This window comes from Epinephelus fuscoguttatus, linkage group LG14, assembly GCF_011397635.1.
Source record: "Epinephelus fuscoguttatus linkage group LG14, E.fuscoguttatus.final_Chr_v1".
NCBI lineage: Eukaryota > Metazoa > Chordata > Actinopteri > Perciformes > Serranidae > Epinephelus > Epinephelus fuscoguttatus.
Window position 1 is genome coordinate 25,395,794 of NC_064765.1, and position 24,740 is coordinate 25,420,533.

Consider the following 24,740-nt stretch of genomic DNA (forward strand, 5'->3'; position numbering starts at 1 on the left):
TTGTCCCAAATACAACAGAAACCCAGTTCTCTTTCACTCGGTGGAGAGAGGGTTGCCTGAGGTGTTTCACAGATTTATATTTTGAGGGCTTATATGCTTATAAGTATAAATTGTTCTGGTACTTTCTAACTTGTAATTACATTTGCATATTTTTTTTATTTCCTTGTCTCAGATTCCAGTGGGTCCTCTTGTCGTTAAGATGCTTTCTGTCCCTCAGGCACGTGGTGTGATCTCAGTTTCATATGAATATATCATCCTCGGGTGTGGCCTGTCTTGCAGGGGTTTAGGGGTAACTGGGAAAAGAAGCTTGAGCTTGATGTGACACATGAATCGTGGGAAAGAGGCGTTAGTCAGGGTAAAAGCTACATCTTCACGTGCCTGTCTAAGTTAAATTCAGTTTAAGGTCCTGCATAGGGTTCATTTTATTAAAGCCAGGGTTAATAAGTTGTTTCCAGGTACAAGTGATACCCGTGGTAGATGTGGCTTGTCACAGATGGATCATACTGAGTTCTGCTTAACTTTTTTAATGCGTTAGACAAAGCCCTCAATATTGCACAAGACCTTTGGAGATCCTCTTGAACCATCCAGTCTCACTAAGAAAGATTCAAAGGTTGTTGCTTTGGCCTCACTCATATCCCGGAGACGATTACAGTGGAAAAGCTGGAATCCACCCACGTCTTTGTTCATTTGCCAGTTCCTATAAAAGATGGCTTCCTATTATCTCATATGTAAATACTCGTACCTCAACTGATACATCAATGCATCCATTCTTTGATGAAAGCACCTTGAGCTTCCCTCTAATAGTACTCCCCTCCCTCTTTTACTTCATTTTATTCACTTTTTGTGTGCATGATATTTATTTTAATTAGTCGTTTGTATGCATGTGTTTCTTCTTTGCTTCTTTTTGAGAGTTTGGGGTGGGTGGAGGGGTCATTCTTGGAACCCATCAGCTATCAATCTGACAACAATAAGCTTCTGGGGCAATGGCCGATAGTTTGGGAGATCTGGTGTAGCCAGTGGATATCCAGGCCATGACTTCCTCTTCTGTGGGCTGGCCATTTCGACTAATCTCTATAAAGAGATATCTGCACATGAATGCAGATACATTGTAAAAAAAAAAGTAATATAAAGCTAAGTCGTTGTCAGATGATAGCTGATGGGTTCGGAGATTGCGTTTCGGTCAATGCTTTCCATCTCTTTACATGGACCACTGAAACTTGATACTGCTCAGACTACCTTTGGTCTACAAACATAAAAAACAGAACACTTAGGATACCAAAATCTCTGTTTCAACACACCAAAAAGTACTTTGCGTTTGACATTAGTGTAATACCGGATTCTGGAAACAAAAATTACATGGGCAAAAAAACCAGAGAAGTCTCAAACGTGTGATGTCATGGGGGTGCAAAGTCTGGAGCTGCTCCACAATAAATGGGAGCCTGATTTTGTGGATCCACAGAATGTTTTTTCTTTTTTATACCTGAATTAGCTTTATTCTAATGTAGTGTTCCTCAGATCATTACTCCGGGTGCTTTCAGTGTCATCTAGAACATTCCCAATTTATTGTCTGTGGAGCAGCTCCAGGCTTTACACCCTATGACATCACAAATTTGAGATTTAGCACTCTAGTTTTTGGTTTGTGAGAGAGTTGTTCATGTTTACCTACATTTCTGTAGAGAGTAGTCTATCTCAGACGAGTAGGAAGACCTTCCTGGGAACCAGTCGACTATGCTGCTCCTTGGCTCCCAGGCATGTGTGTTTGTTCACTGGGGGGATGTTTGAACAGAGTGTCTTCCTACTCCCCTTCTGAACTTAAGCTCACTTTGTTTGCCGTGAAAAGAAATCTCTGTCTGTCCTGTTCTGTGACACCATCACTTAACTTACCTGGTCTTCAGGTTACGTGGAGGGAGAAGTGCTGCACTGTGGCGTCCATCCACGCAGGACACGCGTGAAGTGGATGGTGTATTTTATTTCAACCTGTGTGCAGCCACATGGGTACACATACACCCAGACAAGCAACGCTCACACACAAAGTGAGTGCAAAAAAAAAAAAAAAATTCACACGCTCCCAAGGAAATGGCAGCAATGTACTTTTCCCAGAGCTGTGGGATCTTGTTGAAGCTTGCACATGTGCACTCGCATGTCAGCATGCTGAACTACACCAGTCCTGTTTTCTCTTTGTGAAAACAGTTTTTTTTTCCCAGTGTGAACTCTAAGTTCTAACTTTAGTTTAACACCCTCATTAATCACACCCTGATGCAGTCAGACCTGAAACACAAAAACATCAGCCAGCAGAACCTTGTTCTACTGACAAGCCTTACACAAAAACAGAAAGGCGAACACAGTTTTGGGCCCGGGCTGTTTTATGTGTGTTTGTCTGCCAGTGTTTGTGCAGTCTTGGCTAATTGCCGCACAGACACAGAGGTCCCGCCCGGTTCTTTTGCTGCGTCTTCTCCATGTGGAACTTGTAGTTCAGCGGGAAGGGTGTCAGTGGGGATTTCCATGGGATTCAAACTCATTCACACAGTCAAACTATACCCACAACAGAATATGTATAAACACGTTTTCAGTCATATCTGTGGCTTTTGGTAGACGGTGAATGCATAGACAAGTGCGTCAGCAGTACAGTAGACTGCATTACACAATCTTTGCACTACGCTATGCTACTTATGATTAGTTACAACAGCAGTGTGGGCCTAAGAGTTTTGTAAGAGAAAGTAAACTGTGACGACAGATAAGGTATTTCTTCTCTGCCAAGGTCAGCTCAGAGGCTACCTCCCACATCGGACTGAAGCCATGAATTCTTCTTTCACTTCTCCAAACATGCACTCAAGAAGAATTACTGAAAAAAGTAGATTTCTGATTTTTTTTTAAAGTTGGAACCAACCTTTAAACATTGTTTTTATAGCAGCCACAATGATTTTATTCTATATTTATTCCCTCAAGGTAATAGGCCTCAGGGTAGCAGAATTATGTCACCACAACGCTGGAAGTGTTGCCTATTAAGTGTGAGCTATGTGCCAGGTATTAACATATGCTCCCATTGAGCCCTCAGCGAACAGTGTGTTGTGTGTGGCATGCAGATTGTTGGTGCTGGCAACAGACCGCAGCAAACTCCTCGCCAGACGCTTCCTCTGATTAGAGAAGGAGCTCAGCGAATTCCCAAAACGCATCCAGAGGAAGTTTATTGCAGGAGGAGCAGGACACGGTGCAATGTAACACACTTGGCCAGAGAATTGAATACCTCCAGCTGAGCCCCTGATGATGATCTGTATTGATGCCAAAGGGGCCTCCTGCCCACTAAATGCCTGGTATGGCAGGCACAGTGCCAGTTAATTAAAAGCCATGCCAGGACTGTTACAGTGAGGGAGGAACAAGGGGTTCTGTTTTTCCTGACCCCTTCACTCCCAATGTTCCTCCTCGACCGGGACACAGAGGATCGTGTGTGTGTGTGTGTGTGTGTGTGTGTGTGTGTGTGTAAGTACGAACGCCTTGGTATCAAACCTCAATGTCATCGCAGATACCAAGTATACAAAACAATATCAGAAACGTCTTTTCAAAATAGTTTTTACATGATGTTGTTTTATTCTGGATGCTGAAGTTCGTAAGAGAACTATAAATCACCATAACAGACCATTTTAAAGCTGAAATGATTAGTTCATCTTTCATACATGATTAATTGTTAAGTAAGTTCTTCAGTAGTAGAAATGCCAACTGTTCCCTATTTCTAGCTTCTGAACTGTGAGGGTTTTCTCCTTTTCTCTTTATACTTGACAGTAAACTGAATATGATGAACAAATTTGGGCAGTTTTTAAACAGATACCAATAACCGATATTTATCTGCATCTCATGGACGATAACTGATACAATAACTGATAATTTCACATTCTTGTATTTTAAAAATAAGTGTATAACCTGTAGACAAACAAGTAGCTGTGTCTCACACACATGCAGCCAGAGAGAGATGTGCTCCACACTGGGTTGCCAGGTAACAATACAAATAACTGTAGCATCACATGGCTAGCAGTTATAAATAACTTTAACAACAAAGTCGAGCTTTAAAAGCTTGGTGTTGGATGTTAGCTGCTGCTGCTGCTAATTAGCTTGTGCTAACACTTTGGAGACGGTCCTTCAGCACTGTGTCTAACCTGTGTCGGGCTGTTGGAGATCAGATCCTAAGGGCAATCCAGTTGTCTTCCTCTGAAACTGTGAAAGACATCCACACCGTGACATGTTTTGACCTGTAGACAGCGTGCTGTAGATGTTGTGACTCTTCTCCTTTGTTTAACAAACCAAGTTAAAAGGTACATGTACCGCCACCCACTGTGATGGGTGTGTACATGCTGCCCTTGTTAAGTCAGTGAAAGCAGCCTGGCTTCATATTGGCGCTATTTTTCAACTAGAATTATCAGAATAATGCATAATTATAAAAATGTCCCATTATAATTTATCGGCCCGATATATGTCGTCCATCCCTAGTTTGATCACATCACCTTGAGCTCTAGGAAATTTTATTCATTTAACTTTGTCTTATTTTTATAATTATGTGACATTCAATATACATTTTATTTACTCAATTAACAGTGGTAAATCTGCAGATTAAGGGACAGTAAAAATAATCGTTAGTTGCAGCCCTAGACATGGATATATTACAGAATAGGTCTACCAGGCCCAGAGGCCCTAGAGCCCCAGGGATCAGGGACCCCCTAAGCCAGAGCCTTTGCGTGAAGTTGCTGTTATTAAATCAGCATTTTCTTGTCAGAGGGCTCAGTCACTCATGTCAGTAACAGAGCCCCTCCTAAAATAAAATAAAGGAGTAGCTTTAACAATTCACTTTGAAGTTCTTACAGGAAAAAAAACATAATGAAGCATTTTAAGTGAGTGTTTCGTTTCCAGTCAGTTTACCTGTAGGACTGTAGACGGGCTGAGAACTCTATACAACATGGGCCCTTCGTCTCAGTGGGGAGAAGAAACAACATGTTGTACCTGTCCTGCAGTGGGTGGAGTGGGGCCTAAGGCACTAAACAATATCACCGCCAACTTTTCCAAAAACTTATTTGACGCATCAATACAAAGCAGCAAAATCTGTTGTCTCTTTTTTCCCCACAATATTTTTTTAAGAACACAGTATACTCAAATCTTTTCCATTTCCCAATACTTAGGCTATGTATAACCTAATTCATAGTCAAAGTGAATCTACAGTTGCTCTTAACACATCCCTACTCAAACTGGAATTCAGATTATTTTAATTTTTGGGGGGTAAGTGTATTTTCTTAAAAGATTAATGCACCAAATCCCACTCTGAAAATGGGGACTTTATTTTTAGGGAAAAACTGAATTGACCAATTGCAATGTGTCCGCAGCACTGAGTATTGAAAACTGTCGAATACGTAAAGCTGCCATTGAATGTCTGGTCAGATTTGTAATCTTGATTATTTAATCTTTAATCTGATATTTCCTAATTTTGGACTGATACTATTAACACATCAGACAATTGAATCTGGCTGTGTGTTTGCTTTTCAGTTTGATTTAAGGATGACAAACAGGTTGCTATAGATTTTCTGTATGGGACTACTTTACCCTTTGCTCTTGTGGTAATGCATTTTTGTAAACAAAGCCTTTGGAGTTTGACCAGAGAGGAAACTGCACGGTAGCAGTTTTTGGAGGTGATAAACTCTGGACCTCCTGGACCTTTCAGTGTGGAGATCCATTAACTCTGCGTTGTCTTCTCTGATTACCTGTGCAATGATTCATCCTGAGCTGAAAGGCCAAAAGTTTATCTGTCGTCACGTGTTTAATTTGCTTCCATTTGTCTAATTCCTTTGTTACCTGTCTGCAGATGTGGAGGAAGTTTTCAAACTACTAAAGTAAATGCCCAGTAAAAGTCCTGCATTAAAAATGTTACTTGAGTAAGACAGTATAATCGAATGTACGTAATGTAGAAAAAGTCAAAGTACTCAGTGCAGAAAAACGTCCCCTATGACAGTTGGATTATTATGACTCATGCATTAATGGAAAAGCAGGATTTTACTGTTGTAGTTGGTTGAGGCGGAGCCCACTTTGAACTATTTACTGCTGATTATTTTCATGATGGATTAATCTGCTCCATCTGCTGCTTAATCTACTGATTGTTTGGTGTCTAAACATTCTGCAAATAGTGATAAATGTCGACACAGTGACCCCAAGCCCAAAGCAACAGCCCAAATCTCAACATTATTAACAATATATTTAAAGTGTTAAAATGATTAAAAGGAAAAGTGACAAATCCTCACATTTGTGAAGCTGGAACTGTGACATATTTTATATGAAAAATGTTTAAACAATTATAAAAATAGCTGCTAATTTATTTTCTGTCACTCAATTGCTTGACTGATAATTTCAGCTGCCCTTGTATAAACTGTTGTCAAGTTTTATTCATCACAAAGCATCATATTTTCCAACTGAAATATGTTTTTTTGTGTAAAAATCTTAATTTGTAAAGTACTAAAGCTTCCAGATAATTGTAGTGAAATAAGAAGTACAATATTTCCCTCAGGGATGTCGTGGGAGAGATGCAGAAGATGCCATTAAAGGAAAGACTCAAGTAAAGTACAAGTACCTCAAATTTTACGTACAGCACTTGAGTAAATGCACTTAGTCACATTCCTCCACAGCCCTTCTGACAGTGATTTATGTCCCTGCCGTGCTGTCACTTTACTCGATCCTGTGTAAAACTAGAAGATGGGCCTCTCTTACGCAACTCTGGCAGCTCAGATCTTGCCTCGGCTTCATAATGGGCTCTGAGAGGAACGGCCTTGGTTTGGTTAAATGGAAATATGGTGAAGTGAAGACTGATAAGGTCATACAGTCCCAGGAAGGTCACCTGTTACACTCCCTCGGAGATTCCTCACATTCCTGAGCGTAATAAAGATAGTTCTTTGAGGAAGTTAGAAATAGATAGCCCTTTGTGTGTGAGTGAGTGTTTGGCATATACTGTATGTCAGGTGACGGATCACGGGAGGCATTTTATTTGACTTCCTCTGTTGAATATTTTGTTATAGACAGTGTATTTATTTAAGGTGCAGACACATCAAACAGACATCAAATATCTTGTGGCGACGAAGGCAGACACCTCACATCATCTGTCTCTTGGCCACAACGTTGCACTTGAACACACCACAAAGACTATAGCTGATGGTCAACTACGAGTACGTTCTGGGAAAAAATATCTCTGCATACAGACGGCAGTAGTCTGTATTCAAAAAGGGAAATCTAGCATTGTGGATATGCAAACCATTGTTAGGATATACACATGAAACAAAGCAGCGTTGCCGACCATTTTCACACCACTCTTCTTCTATGTTTGCCCTCTTGACTTTAGTCATTTGCTTGCTTTCCTCGCTTCTGTTTCTTTCTCCCTCCAACATTCTCCACCACCGATTCAACAGGGTCAATTAGCCGAAAAGCCGCAGACTAGTGCTAATGGTGCGGGACACGCTGCAAAAAACTAGGGTCACAGATGCTTACTGAGGGCGTCACGTTGCAGATCCAGATGCATAAAACTCAGTGTAGATTCACGCACACCTGCATGACCCTCATTTCCACACACACACATTTTGCCATGAATTGATGTAGAAACGCCCTTAAACATCCGTCTGCATATCGATACTTGGGCCCGCTCCACCATTCATTAGACCTGTCAATTAAAAATACAGTTATGAGAGAGCAATTTCACTGACTGTGTTGCATTGGCGAGGTTCTCCTACAGAGCCGGAGCAGCTGTCATCGTGCACGGCTGTGGATATTTGTAGCATCTGTGTCTGTGTCACAACTTATCACATGTTTCTGCAAATCATCATTGCATCATTATTATTATTGAACATAAGAAGGATGATCAGTGATTCATTCATGATACTCATGTTGGAACTGACTTTACAAAATGCTTCACAGGATAAATGATCACTCACAGGGAGATGAATCACTCAAAAATGATTTGATATTAACTTCATAAATGTGCCTTTGATTGACATTTTACAGAACACTGTGCAGCCTGCAAAACACTGACAGAATCAGTGAAATTAAAAAACAATTTAAAAACAATATCGTCTCATAATTTATATTTAATCTTGTCCATATCATATAACCCGCAGCTATCTCAGCTAAAACCATGTGTACACCTGGTCCAAAGAATCTGTAAGGTGTGCACATTCTCATGTGTGGGAAAACACACACGCATTGTTTTTGTGCGTACATATCGTTCATGCATAGGGCCCCTCTTCTGTCAGGGCCTTGATTGCATTATAGCATAAATCAGGGAAAATGTGTTTTCAGGGAAAATAGAACTTCATCTTTGGGATGGCAGATAGTAGAACAAGTTAAGACTGATGGAAAACTTGCAACACATTGTTCATTTAGGGAAGAAAACAAGGAGGCAGCAGGGCACAAGTGGCAGCATCCTTATTTAGATTCAGCTGGAACATACACACTGTCATGTTCAGTGAAATACACACAGGAGCTTTGGGGATTTTTATAAAGAACAGTAAGGCTAAAAGACAACATCAACTGTCGTTTCATTAATCGAAATGAATATTGCTTTAAAAAAGTGGTGCCTTTAATGTTGTTTCCAACACTGTGGTTTAATGTGTGTGTTTGTAGTTGTGTCGAGATGATGAAACAACAACCGTAAATGGCAGGAGAACAGGTTTGAGAAAACTGGTATGTGATAACGTTTCACTTTCTTGCTCTCATGGCGGGAAGTAAACAACCAGTCCGCCTTTTTATACACTGTCACATGAGGGAGGTGAATCAGTCTGATTATTTATAAACCACTTGTTAATTCTGTCATGTGTATTTGTAAATTAAAACATCATAGTGGAGTGAGGATGGGGTTAACTTCTGTCGTACTTTCAAGTACATTTTGTCACTTTGTCTGTAAGATATCTGAAAATTTAGCTGACGCATCACAGACGCCCATCTGCTGAGCTGTTATGTGAGAATCAGGCTGATGCTGACGTCGTGGGAATTTCTGTACTTTCTTGACTACCTGTGTAGTAAACAGTCGCACAAATGCTTGCTTATAATCACAGGGTTTTGTGGGCATTTACTAGGATTTTGTTTCAATAGGTGAAAAGTCACCACGCCTGAATGGCAGAGGAGATCACGTTAAGGTCACTCGAATGGTAAGAGAGGTTTGCCCTCCAGTCCCAACTGAATAATCTGCTCCGGTTTCATTTAATCAAGTTCCTTTTATTCTTTGCAGTGATCTAATGTTTGGTGTCAGTGTTACCAAACTAAGCAGGATGGCCGAAAGCAACAGTTATTATTTATGAAATCATACATTGTTTCATTGTCAAGATGTGCAAATGCATTGTTACTGTGGCTGTGCACCGACTGCACACACTGTTGTCACGAAAGGAAAATATTTGCCAACACACTGTGGCAAGTCTACAGAGAGACAGACAAATATGTGCTTGGAAAATTTTGTGAGTCACCAGTCATGACTTTTGTAGTCAAATCAGGCTCTTTTTGAGTAATGGGGCTTACTGTAAAGACTTGACATTCACAGTTCCATTGGTGAAGATAACTTTGTTGGTTTTACTTCACTACTGAAACAGAGTTTAATAAAGGTGCACACAGAGTTGGTTGTTCATAGTTTTCCTCTCTGAGTACACACTGTTCTGACACGATGCGTTCAAGGACTGGAGCTGTGATAAGCCTGCTGGTGTATAATGGAGGGACTTGCCCAGTTTACATCAGCACAACCTAGTGATTTAGTGCCCAGGGGTGTTAGGGAGGTGATCCACTTTTCATTTTTTGTGAAGATGTAGAATTAATGGTAAACAAGAGACTACAGTCATGCTACCACCTCTGTGAGGCTGCATGAAGGTTCAGCACATGAACCTGGATACTGGACCCCAAGATGGTGCCTATTCATTCCAATAAGATTTGCTCGCCTGGTGCATATGCCAAAAAAAGTTTCCAGCTGCAAGTAGGGATGGGGGAAAAATGGATATAGCATAGCATCACGTTTTTTTTGTATGGCAGTATTGTGTCAGTACACAGACGCCAATTATCGATTTCTTTTATTGTATGAATTTTTAATATTATGAATACAAACTAAACTTTTGGTGGCCTGATACAATAATAAATTACTTTTTCAGTTCACCAGATACATTTTGCTGCAATAAAAATCATCAAAGTGAGATGGACAGACTGCAAACTTTTTATCGTATTAGATTTTGGGACTTTGGTATCACAATACTCAGCATATTGCAGCATTTTCGATATCATAATAATATTGTATCATGATTTAAATATCGTGATAATATATTATCTTAGGGCCTCTGGTGATTCCCACCCCTAGCTTCCAGTTTTACTTCCAGGGTATGCTGCCCGCTGGCCCTGCCAGCGAGTAGGCCTATCCGCTCGTCCCTTGGACTTGACATTGTGATGGCATCATGGATTTTAACATCACTTTTCTCTGCTCTAGGGAAGTTTTAGAAATATAAATCCTCCATGGATCAAAAACTCAGAACAGAAAACGAACAAGCTCGCATTACGTCACCACCCAGCGGCAGCATTTATTGGTCTGGTGCGGCACAGTGCATCCCATTATTTGCAGGTTTTTACCTCTTGAGCAAAGGGGAATGCCACAGTCTTTTTTTTCTGTTTTCTCTGGTCTCTAGCACCATTTTCAAAAGTATTTGCATCTTTCTACCACATAGACAGCCCACTTGTATAAAAAGACCATCTTTTACAGCAGTGAAATACTTTTTTAATGAGCCTACAGCCATGCTAGCATGTCTGTGAGGCTGAATGTAGGCACTAGGATGGGTTGAACTAAATGCTAAAGCTTAAATACATAGAGTGTATAATTCGTGTATACTCACTCTTGTTCTACTGAACGGACTGTGAAGCTTTTGTATTGTCTGTAATCGTATGTAGCAGGGGCCTGTAGCAGCGCTGTGCTTACATTAAACAGGCACTAGCAGGCTTGAATATGTTACATTCTCCTGTACAGTTTTTAATGGGATTTGATTAGTTGCTTACTGCTAAACCTATCGATAGAGACCTCATTGCTCTGAAACTGGCACTGAGTTTACTTACTCTTGGCCTTTAAACTGTGCAGTGACAGGTGAAGGCTGCAGGTCAGCTCAGGATGTGAACTGACATAATGACATTGACTGTGGTGCAAACAAAGTGACCACCTGCAAAATAGTAGTGACGGTGTGTTGTGTGCACCTTGAGTTTATTTCTGGAGGTATCTGATACATGCAGGCTCGCTGGCGTACAGACTGTGTTGTCTGACAGTGAATTGGAGTGTAACTCTGCGTGCCAGATGATGCAGGTGTATCTGTTACCTGGATTGTTGTCCTTGTCACACCACGCTACGTCCTTCCTTTCTTCCAGCCGGGATGTTTATATTTTATTCATTGAAAACCAAGAGCGTGAAAACAGTCAATGGAGCACACAGGCTCTGACCAGGATGTGTCCAGATGAGACTGTGCATACTGGCTTTTAAAGAAACAGAGAGCCCCTCCAGCTCTTTCCCACTGTCATCACAGTGCGTCGAGTTGGGTTTGTGCTGATTAGAGAGGCTTAAGCACCTGGCAGACAGCACCCTCAGAGCCCGAGAGAATGTCTCTGCATGGCTGTCTGCCTGGCAGTGCAAAACAAGAGAGAGGGGCAAGTTAGGGCAGGGAAGTTAGGTGTGTGTGGGGCATTTGCATCTGTTTGATTCCCATGAAGCGGCGCTAAGTAAGAGTCACATCACGTCAGTGGTAGTTTGTCTGCGCTAGTGTGTGTGTGTGTGTGTGTGTGTGTGTGTGTGTGTGTGTGTGTGTGTGAGTGAGTGTGGGTGCGTGTGTTGCTCCATCTAAAGCAGGGATCTTAAACTGTTGTCTTTTACAGTAAAGTTTAACTTTATACATTCTGGAGCAAACAATTTGTCTTTTCCTCTCCTCTTTTTTTCTGGCATTCTGCCTGCTTTGTAAATGATGCTGTTAGAGATGATATAGATAAAATATAGACAGCAACTTCACAAAAAAAATCAGTTGTCCATCCCCTTTTGAAACTAGAGCACCCAGTATATGTCAGGCAGAGCTGTAGCCGCACTGAGGACAGTGAGGTCATGTTCTCGGCATTTTTTTTTTCTTGGAATTTGGGGGTTTTAGTAACTTGAAGGGAGGTTTACACTCTACAATTAAAATACAATAACGTGGGCACTTCACAGTATCTCTACATCGCGTAAAGTAAAATTTGGCATCTTTTAGGTGATAAATAAATAAAAATAAAGGATTCTGTATTTCCTTACTAGAATTTTGCTGTTGGCAGTGTGGAGCGGGCTGAAGGGGACAGTTCACCCTAAAATCAAAAACACACATTTTTCCTTTTAACTGTAGTGCTATTTATCTGTCAAGATTGTTTTGGTGTGAGTTGCAGAGTGTTGGAGATATCGGCTGTAGAGATGTCTGCCTTCTCTCAGTTATAATGGAAGTAGACGGCACTTGGTTTGTGGAGCTCAAAGTGCCAAAAACTACATTTGAAAAACTCAACAGCAAAGTCTCTTTCCAGAAATCAGAACCCAGTTACACAAGATAATCCACAGACCTTGTTGTGAGCAGTTTTATGTAGTTTTGTTTTTGCCGGACTACACTCGCCAACGTATCACTGCGCAGCGTGAAGCGTCCATCTACTGCTTGCACACCTTTTTATCTTGTGCTGTCACAAGCACAAGCCATTGTCTTGTCCATGAGTAGATGCATGCTTTCTTTCTGCACTATGATGCAATTGGTGGGTGTAGTTTGGTTGACAGAAAATAGTTCCTACATGAAACTGCTCACAATGAGGTCTCTGGATTATCTTGAGTAACCAGATCATGATTTCTGGAAAGAGACACTGCTGTTGAGTTTTTCAGATGTATTTTTTGGCACTTGGAGCACCACAAGTCAAGTGCCATCTTGTTTGATTACATTGGAGAGAAGGCAGGCATCTCTACGGACGATATCTCCAACATTTGGCAGCTCACACCAAAACTATCCAGACTGATTAAAATCAGTACAGGTAAAAGGAAAAATATGTAACTTTAATTTTAGGATGACTTGTTCTTTTAAAAACAGAATCCTGAATTAATTAAATATGGTTAAAAGAAAATAGAGACTTGGACTTGTCCTGGTAAATCAGGCTACTGCTGTTCATAGATAAACTGTCTGTGCTGCCCTGTTGTCACAGTTAACTAAATGTTAAATGATGAATTTGTATGCTCTGATTTAAAAGCCTTGTTAACAAAATGAAATGAAAAAAGAAGGTTAAAATACTTCTTGAGTAATTTCTCGGTCCTTCTATTCTAAGCCCAAATTGATTCAGAGCTCAGTGCTCCTAATCTAAAACAGGTAGTCAGAGCTAAAATGTACAAAGCATCGCCATGGTTGCAGATCATAAACACTCTTCATCGCCGTCTGTGTCACTGGGTGTAATTTGTTTATGACGGAGTTGATGACGTAACACATCTCCTGAACCCTTCTGTCTGTGTTTACTGCCAGGGAATCCATATTTCACCAAAGCACACTTACTAACAGATGTTTGCTGAAATGTTTTATTTTAAATCCATCGTTATTTACATGTCATAAAATGTAATACATAATTCCCCTCTGGATCTTATTGCACATTGTTTTTCCTCATTAGAGGCTGAAGTCTGCAACATAAATCCAGCACTCACGTAGTATCACACCCATTAGATTCAGTCTGTTTATCCAAATCCGAGATGTAAATAATCGCTACCAGCCTGTTAATATGGTCAGCTTCAGTGACAGATGGTGTGTTTAATATCAGTGATAAATATGGACACAATTACAATGTGATCACAGAACCAGTGATAATAGGAGCCCCTCATTAACGTGCGGCCATGCCCCACCCACCACTTCAGGCCTCTCCAGTCAGTGTGTGCTGTCATGGTAACCAGATAAGTGTTTTCCTAGACTGACTTGACCCCACACATACATATCAACTTTCTGTTTACGTCTTTAGGTTGAAACCTGCACTTAAGGGAGTGGAGTCTGTGTGTTCAAACACCGTTTTTTTCCTATTTGTCACTGGTAACACATGCAATTCATTTCTTTCCTTTTCTCTGTAAACTGCTTTTGTCTTGAGTCACTCGCTAGGATCACGACCATGAGAATGTTTTCCATTTGTTCAGATGGCATACATTCCATGTCATGTCTGCTCAACACACCAGGAAGTGAACAAACCCCCTTTAGCCGCACGTGAGTTTGAGGTGTCTGAAATAGAAACTAAAAGAAAAAAAAAAAGGAGAAGAAACAACAGACTCAAATCAACTCAAGAGCAGCATAAAAGTTTTTTTAATGCGTCTCCAGATCATAAGTTTAACTTCTAGATAGCAGCTCCTGATTAACTGAGTAATTTAAGATCTGTCATCTTCTGTTTTCATGCTGCATAGTAACTAATCTAACGTAATGTTGCTGGGAACAATAGAGAACATTTTTCACATGTGTGACCATGTGCTGTGGAGCTGAGGGCCTCCTGTTAAACATGGTTTTAATCTTGTTTTAGAAATAGATTCTTTTAAATCACTTACTCCCCCTTGTGGCAAAACAAAAAAGTTATATGTCATAATAAAGTATGGGGAGGTGAAACTTCCTGCTTTAATAGGGTTCAACAGGGAAAATGGTGTCTGATCTAACAAAGCAGTGTAGTGTTATTTATTAACAGTGAGGCTCAAGTGAGAGGGAGCCACCCGTGACGCAATCATACCTCAAAATCCCTAACAACAGCTTTCCCCTCAATGTTTACATGCGTGATGTCATTTTCATCTGTGCCCTGACTGACCAATCCGGGGCGGGCGTGCCTGCAGATGGGGGGCAACAGTGGGATGCTGGGTAGCTTGTTGAGCAGCGAGTGGGGGAGATACAGCAGAGAGGGGTGGCAGGAATTAGGCTGCTGAGGATTAGTGTCTGAGCTCTGATTGTCCATTGGCTGTAGAGACCTGTAACACTGCATGGACATGAACTGACAACAACAGCTTCATCAATAACAAGCAAGGCTATCATTGTGCCGTGATCTTTCCGGGATGTTTTTTGAACTGACGGACTTTAGATCCTCTTTTCTTTAACACAAACTGGGCGTAGATTTGGATTACTCTACCAGAAACCATGGTGGTGCTTCTGACCAATAATTCTAGTACTAATTTCTACTGCTTTCCAACTCTCTTCAGGAGGAAAGGTGAGTGAAAGCAGCACAATTATTTAAAATTACAAGACAACAGCCCTGATTGGTTCATGACTAAAACCAATTGCTCCTGCGCTGATTGTTTAAACTGCTATTCAAGTATGACCAGGACAGGCTGGATGAACTGGCTCGCCGAGGTCAGGCAGTAAAGTAATTTAAGTGTGGACAATCACTGCTGCTGTGGACCATAAAAGCTACTGTTTGTTATGTTTACTCCCCTCATGTATAATATGCTGTGATTTTTAGTCTCACTTTAGCAAATAATACTTGCTCTAAATTGCAGGAAAAATAGATTAAGGGTTTGGAAATATGCATATTTATAGATAACTGCGTATCAGGAGCACCTGTAATGCTGTTACAAAAGAGACAGTGGTGAAAATTAGTGGTGATCACTGAGCACATGGCTGCTGAGGCTAATTACAGCACGGTCTTACAGTGACAGCGCCGACAGTAGAGTACAGTAGGTGCCTAAATGTGGAGCAGCTGTTACATAAAAGTGTCTTAGCCGAGTGTTAGCCCGGTGATGCCAGACTTGGTCGTGGTAGTGTGAGGACACCACATGGAGTTCAATCGCATGCTAGTTGGTCAGCTAATGTAAAGCTACTGTAGTTTTTTTTAGTGTCTATCTTGATTTTGTTTTGCATTTGAAATGTAGTAGAAATATAGTAGACAGAGCTACTGTCTCAGGAGATAGAAAAAAACATTTAAAAACTATTTATAGTTCCTCAAAAAACACCTAAAAATTATAAATGGCAACCAAAAAAATTAATTAATTAATTACAAATTCATTAAAAGGCACAGATACAGTATCTCTTTTAGCTACATTCACAATAAAATTAGCACAGCACAGTATCACTTTGGTAATTAAGATGAGTAATTACAGGAGCACATAGATTTAAAAAACGCTGTCTTTCTGTGCATGGAGTTTTCCCATTATTTTTCCACTGACTACACTGTCAATAACCTGTCCTGCTATTGATGTAGGGTGGGTGGTGGTGGTTTAAGCCAGGATAGAATTGTATTTTTTTTGCCAACGATAAAAAAATATTCAGTTTGCTTTAATCCATAGCTCCATTAGGGATTGTTCCTATTATATAACACAGTGGGTCTATTGGCAAATCAGTGTTTGAAGTGGTCAGTATTTCTGGGCTACAAAAGGCTACAACTTTAAAACCAGCAACTCAGAGTCATTAGAATATAATATTCAGGTTTTTGGAGTGCAAAGTAATATTTTTTTAATGACGCACATGACTCAAGTGTTACATAATTAGACTGTAGCATTTTAATTGGTGTCCTCACTGTCTAATGAAGTGATACTTGGAAAAAATGCGTAACGCTGAGCATACTTTCTGACAGTAGATTTTTTGATGTGATAACCCAGTCTTAAAAGTCACTGTCAGAGTCACTGGAGTTAAAGCCTGCGTGACTGGAAGGAACGAGTTCAGCCTTCCTAATTCGCATACTCTCATGTAATTAACCTGTGACCATATTTACTGTTCCTGTGCTTAAATGTCCCTGACAGACACTTGAATGCTCTCATCCTGTCCATATGGCCCGTTTATCTACTGTTACAGTAACACAGAGCTTTGAGTTGATCCAGACTGATCCCCTCTCCTCTCCCTGTCTCTCTACTTTAAGCTGTCTCCAAGCGAGATGATGATGATGACAAGACTCCGGCACCCCCGGAGTTCCAGGAGAATGTGTTCATCGAGGCCAGCAGGCCCAAGTACCTGGAGAACCTCCACACTGAGGCCCTGGAGGGATTGAAAATGATGCAGCAGGAAGGTACAAAGCACTCTAGTGATGCAGTATTACATCTGTGCACTAAATTAGAGGTGTGCCATGCCAACATATTGACAACTGTCTGAATATTGCTCAAGAGGGTGTGCACCAGAGGATATAAACACTGCTAAGGATTTTATTTGTCATTATAAATCTGCAGTCAAATGTTTCTCTCCTTGCAGAAACCAATAACGGAGTGGAGTTCCAGGACAATGAAAGCGCGATTGTAAGTAACGCATCACAGCCAGATTTTATTTTCTTACACTTACAGCAAACACACATTTCTGTACAAATGATTTTCATTTTTTACAAAAATATTGTCTCTTTTTGCCAGTCGACAATAGGGACCAACACGGACAGGGAAGATGCTGGATTTATGACAGACAGTACGATTGCTGACACAACTTCTGTTGTCTCTGTACAATCATCTGTGTCCACAAGATCCTCCCGCTCTGGGCTCACCAGGCAAGGTAACCACAAGCAAAATACTATTTACATCTCGTCTTGGTCATAATACAACAAACAGTGATGATGCACACACATTAAATGACAGATTAAGAAAGGAGTGTGTAAAATTTTGGGGGATTTAGTGGCATCTAGTAGTGAGGATTACAAATTGAACAATTGATTAAAACCAATAAAAAACTGAATGGAGACAGGCTGCTAGCCTAGCACCTGCAAATGTGTGCTCACCTTTTTTACTCTGATAACTTAAGATCCAGACCTTTAGGATATCTTTAACAGGAGCTGAATTACATGCAGAGATGTCTTCCTCTCAAAAGCAAAGGGACACTGTGATTGAAACCAGCAAAAACACAAAATAAAGCAGTTTCACGTAAAAAAAAATCAGTGCCTTTCAAATGCAGCTTGTCACAGAGGGGCTGCTAACTACGGTCGTTGACGCAAAAACACGAACACTCCTACAACGAAGCCACAGTTCTTATTTCCTTTGATTATACACTAAAGAAAACATTCTCATTTTGTATTCCTTTTCTGCTAATATATCCCCCGAAATCCTACACGTTGGACCTGCATTAAATAGGTTAAATATACAAAGTGTATTCACTTTACATTGACTGTTTTCATGCCTCTGTGTGCCCAGGATCAACATTCAGACCCTTAAACTCTGGGGAAAAGCCTGACAAGAGCAAGAAAAGGAGACGACACAGGAAGACTGTTGGGAGTATCCCACAGCATGTCCAGAGAGAACTGGGTATGCACCTCATCACTCAAACGTGTTACTTACAAAAGACACATGTCTGTGAATTACTAGTTTAATTGTATGTGCCACATGCAGAAACATCATGGAAAATAAATGGTTAGATGATTTGCTTGCATGTCCATTTACTTAATAATAACATGAACCTCTCCTGTCTTGTCTCAGGCCTGGACAGAGCGGGTTGGTCACTGACTCAGAGGTTAGATGAGGAGCAGCTTTACAATGGTGAATCTGACATCAGCCCAACCACTGATGGGCTACAGCAGGCAGCACAAAGGGGAGCTGGTGCCAACTCTCCCAACATCAATGTCATGCATCCCCTCAGCAAAGAGAAACTTGAGCAGCTGGGTGATGCTCGTCATAGGGATGACCTGGACCTGCTGCATCACCTGAACCCTGACTTGTCAGATGGGGACAGGCCTCATTCCCTGGCCGTTCCTTGGATGACCACTGCCAACAGCCTCCAGCCGGAGCTGCCAAGCCCTGTCATAACCACATCACCCCAGGCTGCCTACATGTCCAAAATCATTCCCAATGCTGTGTTGCCACCGTCTATCGACGTGGTGGAAATCAGCCGTGGACGGAGTCGTAACAGTGTCCGCACGGTCAGCAAGAGCAGCCTGCTGCTGTCCAGTCCAGCCACCTCTCGTGCTTCCTCCAGAGCCTCCAATGTCACCTCCGCTTCCCACCAAAAACCTCCCAATATGTCCGACAGCTCTTGTTGGAGCAACTCTGAGTCCTCAGATACCTTGGTATCTGACTCCTCAACCATCTCCAGGAGCAGCACCCCCAGGCAGAAGAGGTCACAGAATGGAGATGCCTCTGCTAAAGCGGACAAAAGCAGTGTTCACTCCTCCACCAGCAAGGGTTCAAAATGCACCTCCAATGGGAAGGTCATTATTAAGGAAGGCGAGGGTAAGAAAGATGGGTCGTTTGCACGTAGCCTCTCTGTCATGAAAGCCAAGAGGGCTCCTCCCCCTCCGAGCCGCTCCTATTCCCTTCACAATAAGATGAAACGACGGTCACGTGATCTGGCGGAGGTCAGGATCAACTCAAGGGAATCTTCATTACAAAACATTGCAACGTCTGGTGAAAAAGAGAAAAACAAATCAGGATCTTCTCCTTTGCCCGGCAAACCTGTAGACAGCCCTGGATACAATGCGGACACCAGTTCTCTGGAAGACTCTACAGGTTCTGCATCATTCAGTCCCCTCAGACCCTATCTGCCTGCACGAAAGACAGAGGAAGCTGCAAAGGTTGATGAATCGGATTCCAAAGATGCTTCACAAGAGAAAAAGGAACCCCTTAAGGAGAATAAGCTAAGCAAAACAATCTCTCCGTCCAGTGGCTACTCCAGCCAAGATGTTTCTAAGCAGTCCCACAGCTCATCTCCAAGGCACAAAAGAGGCATCTTTGCAAAGCTTCAGAGGTTATTTCCTGGGTCCTCTCCTGCTGCTTCAAATGCATCCTCTCTCACCAAGCCAGAGGATCCCAAACCTGATACCACAGTCGATACTGTCAGTGACAGCCCTTCTGTGAGGGCCTTGAGAGAACTCTTCAACATCCCTCCACCACCTAAAATCCATGCACCTCCACCCCCTCCTCCAGAGGTGTGGGTTCACAGCAGGCGCTCCATTGAACTGCTCCTGGGACCACCGGTCCCCGACAACCTTCAGGCCATCATAAAGAAGAATCCAAAGGACAGGAGACAACAGAGGCAGTCTCCTCCTGCATCTACAGAGGGCTCTGTGAAGAGCTTGGTGGTGGAAAAAAAACACAAGAATCCGGCTGTGACAGTGGAGTCCGTTGATGGATCATTACATGTGCAGGAGATAAAGAAAGTTCAAGAAAGTGGTATTTTGAGTGCAGAGATTCACAAAGAGAATGATGAGCGACTGGCTGAGCAAAATGTTGATTTGGAAGGAAACAGCAAAGTGACAGAAAAAGATGAGAAAGTAAGAGTAAGTGACATTATAAACGGGATGTTAGTGAAGGCTGTAGAGAAACGCAAAGGAAGGCTGGCAGCACTGAAAGAAGACGAAGCCAAAAAGAAATCCACACAAGCCACAGAGCTAAAGACTAACACAGATACGATACCTGCTATTTCATTAGCACGCATTCCTCCCCAACCCCCAACCACTGTATCCCCTGAGTCGTCCTGGCCCCCACCACCCCCACCAATAGCACCAGCGGGCCTCAATGGGCCTGATGACGTTGATTTCCCTCTTCCGCCCCCACCAATGTTCAGTGAGGTGGGGTTAGTTGTACCTGTGCAAGTCCCACCTGAGAGGACCATTCCTGGTGGTAACTCCTCTTCTACAACTACGTCTGTAATATCAGTGGTGAAAACAGAAAGTGTTAGGGTGACCACAGAGGCTGAAACACAGAAGCCCAGTACATCCGTTGCACCTACACCCCTGATTATCCCCCCTCCCCCGCCATATTCAGCTCCCCCTCCACCAGTTAAAAAAGTCTCCCCTCCTACAACTAGAATGGTCACTCCTCTGCCACCAATTCAAGAGGTCTCTGCTCCGCCACCACCAAAGGAGGTTTCTCTTGCACCACCTGAAGAGATTCCTCCTCCACCACCACCAATAGAGGTTGTACCTCCACCACCAACAATAGAGGTTTCTCTTCCACCACCTAAAGAAATTCCTCCTCCACCACCAGTAAAGTTTGCAACCCCACCACCACCAAAAGAGGTTTCTCTTCCACCACCCAAAGAGTTTTCTCCTCCGCCAATAGAGGTTTCACTTCCAGCACCAACTAAAGAGGTCTCTCCCCCTCCACCACCTGAAGTTTCACCTTTGAAGCCCACAGAGCCCTCTCCTCCACTTGTTAAAGACGTCTCTGTCACACTGGTTACCGTGGTATCTCCTTCACCAGTTAAAGAGGTCTCCACTGTGTCCACTGAGGAGGTTTCTCCCCCATCTTCTCAAGAGAATGCCTCTGAGGAGGTGACACCTGCTAGCAAGCACACTCCACCAGAAAGTATTCCACCTCCACCACCCCTACAGTCACAACCAAAGTCATCAGAGCAGGAGACTGATCTTCCACAAGAGAGCATCCCATCTGAGTCTGAAACTAACCCAGGTTCATCTAACAGTATTCTCACTCCCCCTCAGAGTATTCCCCCTCCGCCTCCCACAGAACTTTACCACCAACCTCAGGTTGTGCCTACGAACATTGATGTTCCAGCAACCCAGGAGGCTTCCCCTTCACCACCATCTGAAGCCCCCATCCCACCAGTTCTAGAAAACTCTCCTTCACCAGAAAAGGCCCAAGAACCTGATCCTTCTCCACCTGTAAACATTCCTTTGCCTCCACCCTTGCCTGTGCAGGGTCTTGCCAGCATCAAGCCGCAGCCTTGTCCTGCAAGCACAGAAAAACAAACCCCTGAGGTGACCTCTGCCCCTGTTGTACAGGAGGGATCCACTCCCATTGTTACCCCCTCCCTTCTGCAGATGGTCAAGCTGCGGTCAGTCAATAGCAGCCCTGAGCCTCCTAAAGCTCAGGAGCCACCAGAGGCTGAGGTCACGATGAGGGAGCAGCAGCCCAGCAATCCAGTCCCAACTTCATCTGCCAGTGGTGAGGCTCCTCAGAAGCCCATCAGAAGGTCTCTGATCCTCCTCTCTCCCGGACCCTTCTCTCCACCATCCACCTCTCCGCCATCCACCTCTCCACCACCCACCTCTCCACCTGCTATAGTTACCGCACTACCAGCTCTGCCCAAGTCCCAGTCCATTTTGGTTCCACCTACATCTTCTTCCGCAGTCATCTCCCCTACAAAAAAGTCTCCTCCTGCCATGACGGCTTCTCCCTCCATGAACCTACAGGAGGCCATCCGTCTGAGGACAGCAGCCAGATCCAAAGAAGGCCCTGCATCTCGCCTCAGCTTGCACTCACCAACATCACCAGTAGACCTCCGTAAGTCCCCATCCCCCTCCAGCACAGCAAGCTTTATCTTTGCCAAGAGCACCAAGAGGGTGGTGATTGATACCAAGCAGGCACCAGAGACCATGGCGACCGTACAGAAGACGGTGGAGGTTCCCTCCCCAACAAAGGTGGCGAGTGAGGCGGAGTGGGCGAAGAAGGGCATCAAGGTGCCACCACCTGTTGCAAAGAAACCCAAAACGAAGGGCAAAGAGATTGAGACCAGTGAAGGGACGGCGCAGACTGCAGGACAGGAAGCACTGGAAGAGAGTATCAAGGGTAAGAGAGATTTTTTTTTTACAAACCAGAAATAAAACTCATCAGAATTAGACTGGACAAGAATCCATACAACCACGCTGTGAGGCTGTACTTTGGCACAGCATTTCTTTGAGCTAAATACTAATGTTGAATGCATGTTGACATGCTCAAAATAGCCATGCCATCATGCTGGTATTTATGTCACATTCACGTCATATAATTTTGACCATAATTATGAGTGACCAAGTCAGAAAAACAGTTCACGTCAGCTCCCAAATTGTAATTTCGGCTTGGGGGTCCTCCACCAGGAGGTTTTGAGCCGCAAATGCTGAATGTACTGCATAAGGGTGATTCACCAAGTTGTGCTTTTTCTGCATCAGTTTATCTTAATGCCCTTAATTTTGTCAAAATAAAAGCCCTCTGCTACTTTAATGTTTTTATTCAGGAGGGCAAATGGAGGTAACGGGAGGTTTTCCGGTTCTTTCTGCATGACAGCAGCTTTAGCAGGATTAATGTTTATCATGCTCACCATCTTAGCTTAGTTTGTTCGCATGCTAACGTTGGCTAATCAGCACTAAAAGTAATCACTATGTAGAATGGCCCATTTCTGATTATTGATACAGAATATAAATAAACTAAGTTACTAGTTGTTTAAGCTTTGAAAAATAAATGCAGTAAAGTAGAAAAGTATGTAGAGGAGTAGAGAAGTTGTGCTTAAGTACAATACTTAAGTAAATGTACTTAGTTACATTCTACCATTGAGTATTGGACTAATTGAAAAGAGATTAAAGTGATTACATTTCATTCTAAAGGGGGCATGAATGTGCACACTTATATTGCAACCCATCAAATAGTGTGTTATTTCATTCTGAACCAACCAAACCACGCGGCCATCTCTATAGCCATGCCACTAGCATGTCTAAAAATTGAATCAGCTTTATTGTACAGCTCCTTTGTGCTATAATAAACTAACTCTGCTTGAATTCTCCAACTTTAGATGCTGCGGAGAAAACAAATGGGACAGCAGGTACTGTTGAAGGAGGGACACCATCAGCATGATTGTAAAGACTGAAGGAGACCTGGGAAGGACTTACCTATAACACTGAAATTGCTGACAGTTGGTCTTTGTGTGTGAGAGACAAGAAACTGGATTTTGAAAAGACGAGATGCTTATTTCAAAGATTGCATTTGGAAAAGCTGTGGATTTTAAGAAAATCCTATGACTTTGATGTTAATGGTGTGGGTCTTAAATTTCTCAAGTACTCATTTTGGAGTTTTGTAAGCGTGAATTCAGCATATTTTCTTTTGCCTGTGGGTCTTCTGAGCTTTACCATTGCTAGAGATGGGAGTATATCGCCCTCTAGTGTCAAACATTGATTGTACCACTTTTGTCCTGCTGAATCAGAGCTTTAGTCAGTACTCGTATCAATGGGACTTTTGGGCACTCATCTGTAAATATAGCAAGATTTTGTACATTTAACACATCCAGGAGTGATGGATCTTTCCTACAGAGTTCTGTATTTTCTCCAAAAACGTTTCCACACCAATTATATTTGTTAAAAAATGTTAATTATCTTAAGTTATTTTTCCTGTTTCCATGTTCAGAGGAGGGTCTCTACAGGCACAATGTCTTCTTTGCAGTTTTGTTACACCCTAATATCATTTAAATCAAATGTGTATGTATAGCTCTTAATCATTCCAAATCGATGTCCTTCTCAGAAATCCCACGTCCTTTTTATTTTGTATGATTTAAAGATCTTTATGTGTGCGACCGTTAATGTCACAGAGGCAGTGAGCAGAAATGTAAAGCAATAGAGAGAGTCGTTATTTTGGTGCACATTTTCTGCTGCTTTTAGTTACTGAGAATGGATTAATGGCTCAAAACAGTGGGATATATCTGTTAAACTATAATATATTTCAAGCTGGTTTCAGACACTGTAATGTAATAAATCATTTATAATGGAAAAATAAAGATTTATGGACAGATCAAAGCCACACCGATTGAGAACATCTTTATAATTTTGCTGCTAAGTCCTATACTTGCTGTTTTATTTTCTTATTACAAGCTCCTTTTGTTGAGTCTCAAGTTTGTATGACACAAATACAATATATTTTAAGATATGACACATGTTTTTGACATTTGTAATTACCGGTAGTAATAATATTGACATGGCTTAATTCTACAGCAATCAGCCACAACGTTAAAACTACTGACAGGTGAAGTGGATAACACTGATCTTCTTGTTACAATGCAGTGATCTGCTGGGAATCCTTAGGTCCTGACATTCATGTGGATGCCACTTGACCTGCACCACCCACCCAAACA

The 24,740-nt window shown here is 42.2% G+C and overlaps 1 protein-coding gene across 3 annotated transcripts in view; it reads left to right on the forward strand.

Annotated features, from left to right (window-relative positions):
• The window catches only part of si:dkey-157l19.2 (uncharacterized protein KIAA1522 homolog), a 40,309-nt gene extending 15,904 nt beyond the window's left edge, over positions 1–24,405 (forward strand). For all 3 annotated transcript variants that reach the window (XM_049595344.1, XM_049595342.1, XM_049595343.1), the window contains exons 3-8: positions 16,861–17,007; positions 17,187–17,230; positions 17,339–17,474; positions 18,107–18,217; positions 18,389–22,435; positions 23,412–24,405. In XM_049595344.1, coding sequence (XP_049451301.1) covers positions 16,861–17,007; positions 17,187–17,230; positions 17,339–17,474; positions 18,107–18,217; positions 18,389–22,435; positions 23,412–23,473 — 4,547 coding nt within the window. In that variant the 3' untranslated portion in view covers positions 23,474–24,405. The remainder of the gene's footprint in view (positions 1–16,860; positions 17,008–17,186; positions 17,231–17,338; positions 17,475–18,106; positions 18,218–18,388; positions 22,436–23,411) is intronic.
• Positions 24,406–24,740: the final 335 nt, after the last annotated feature.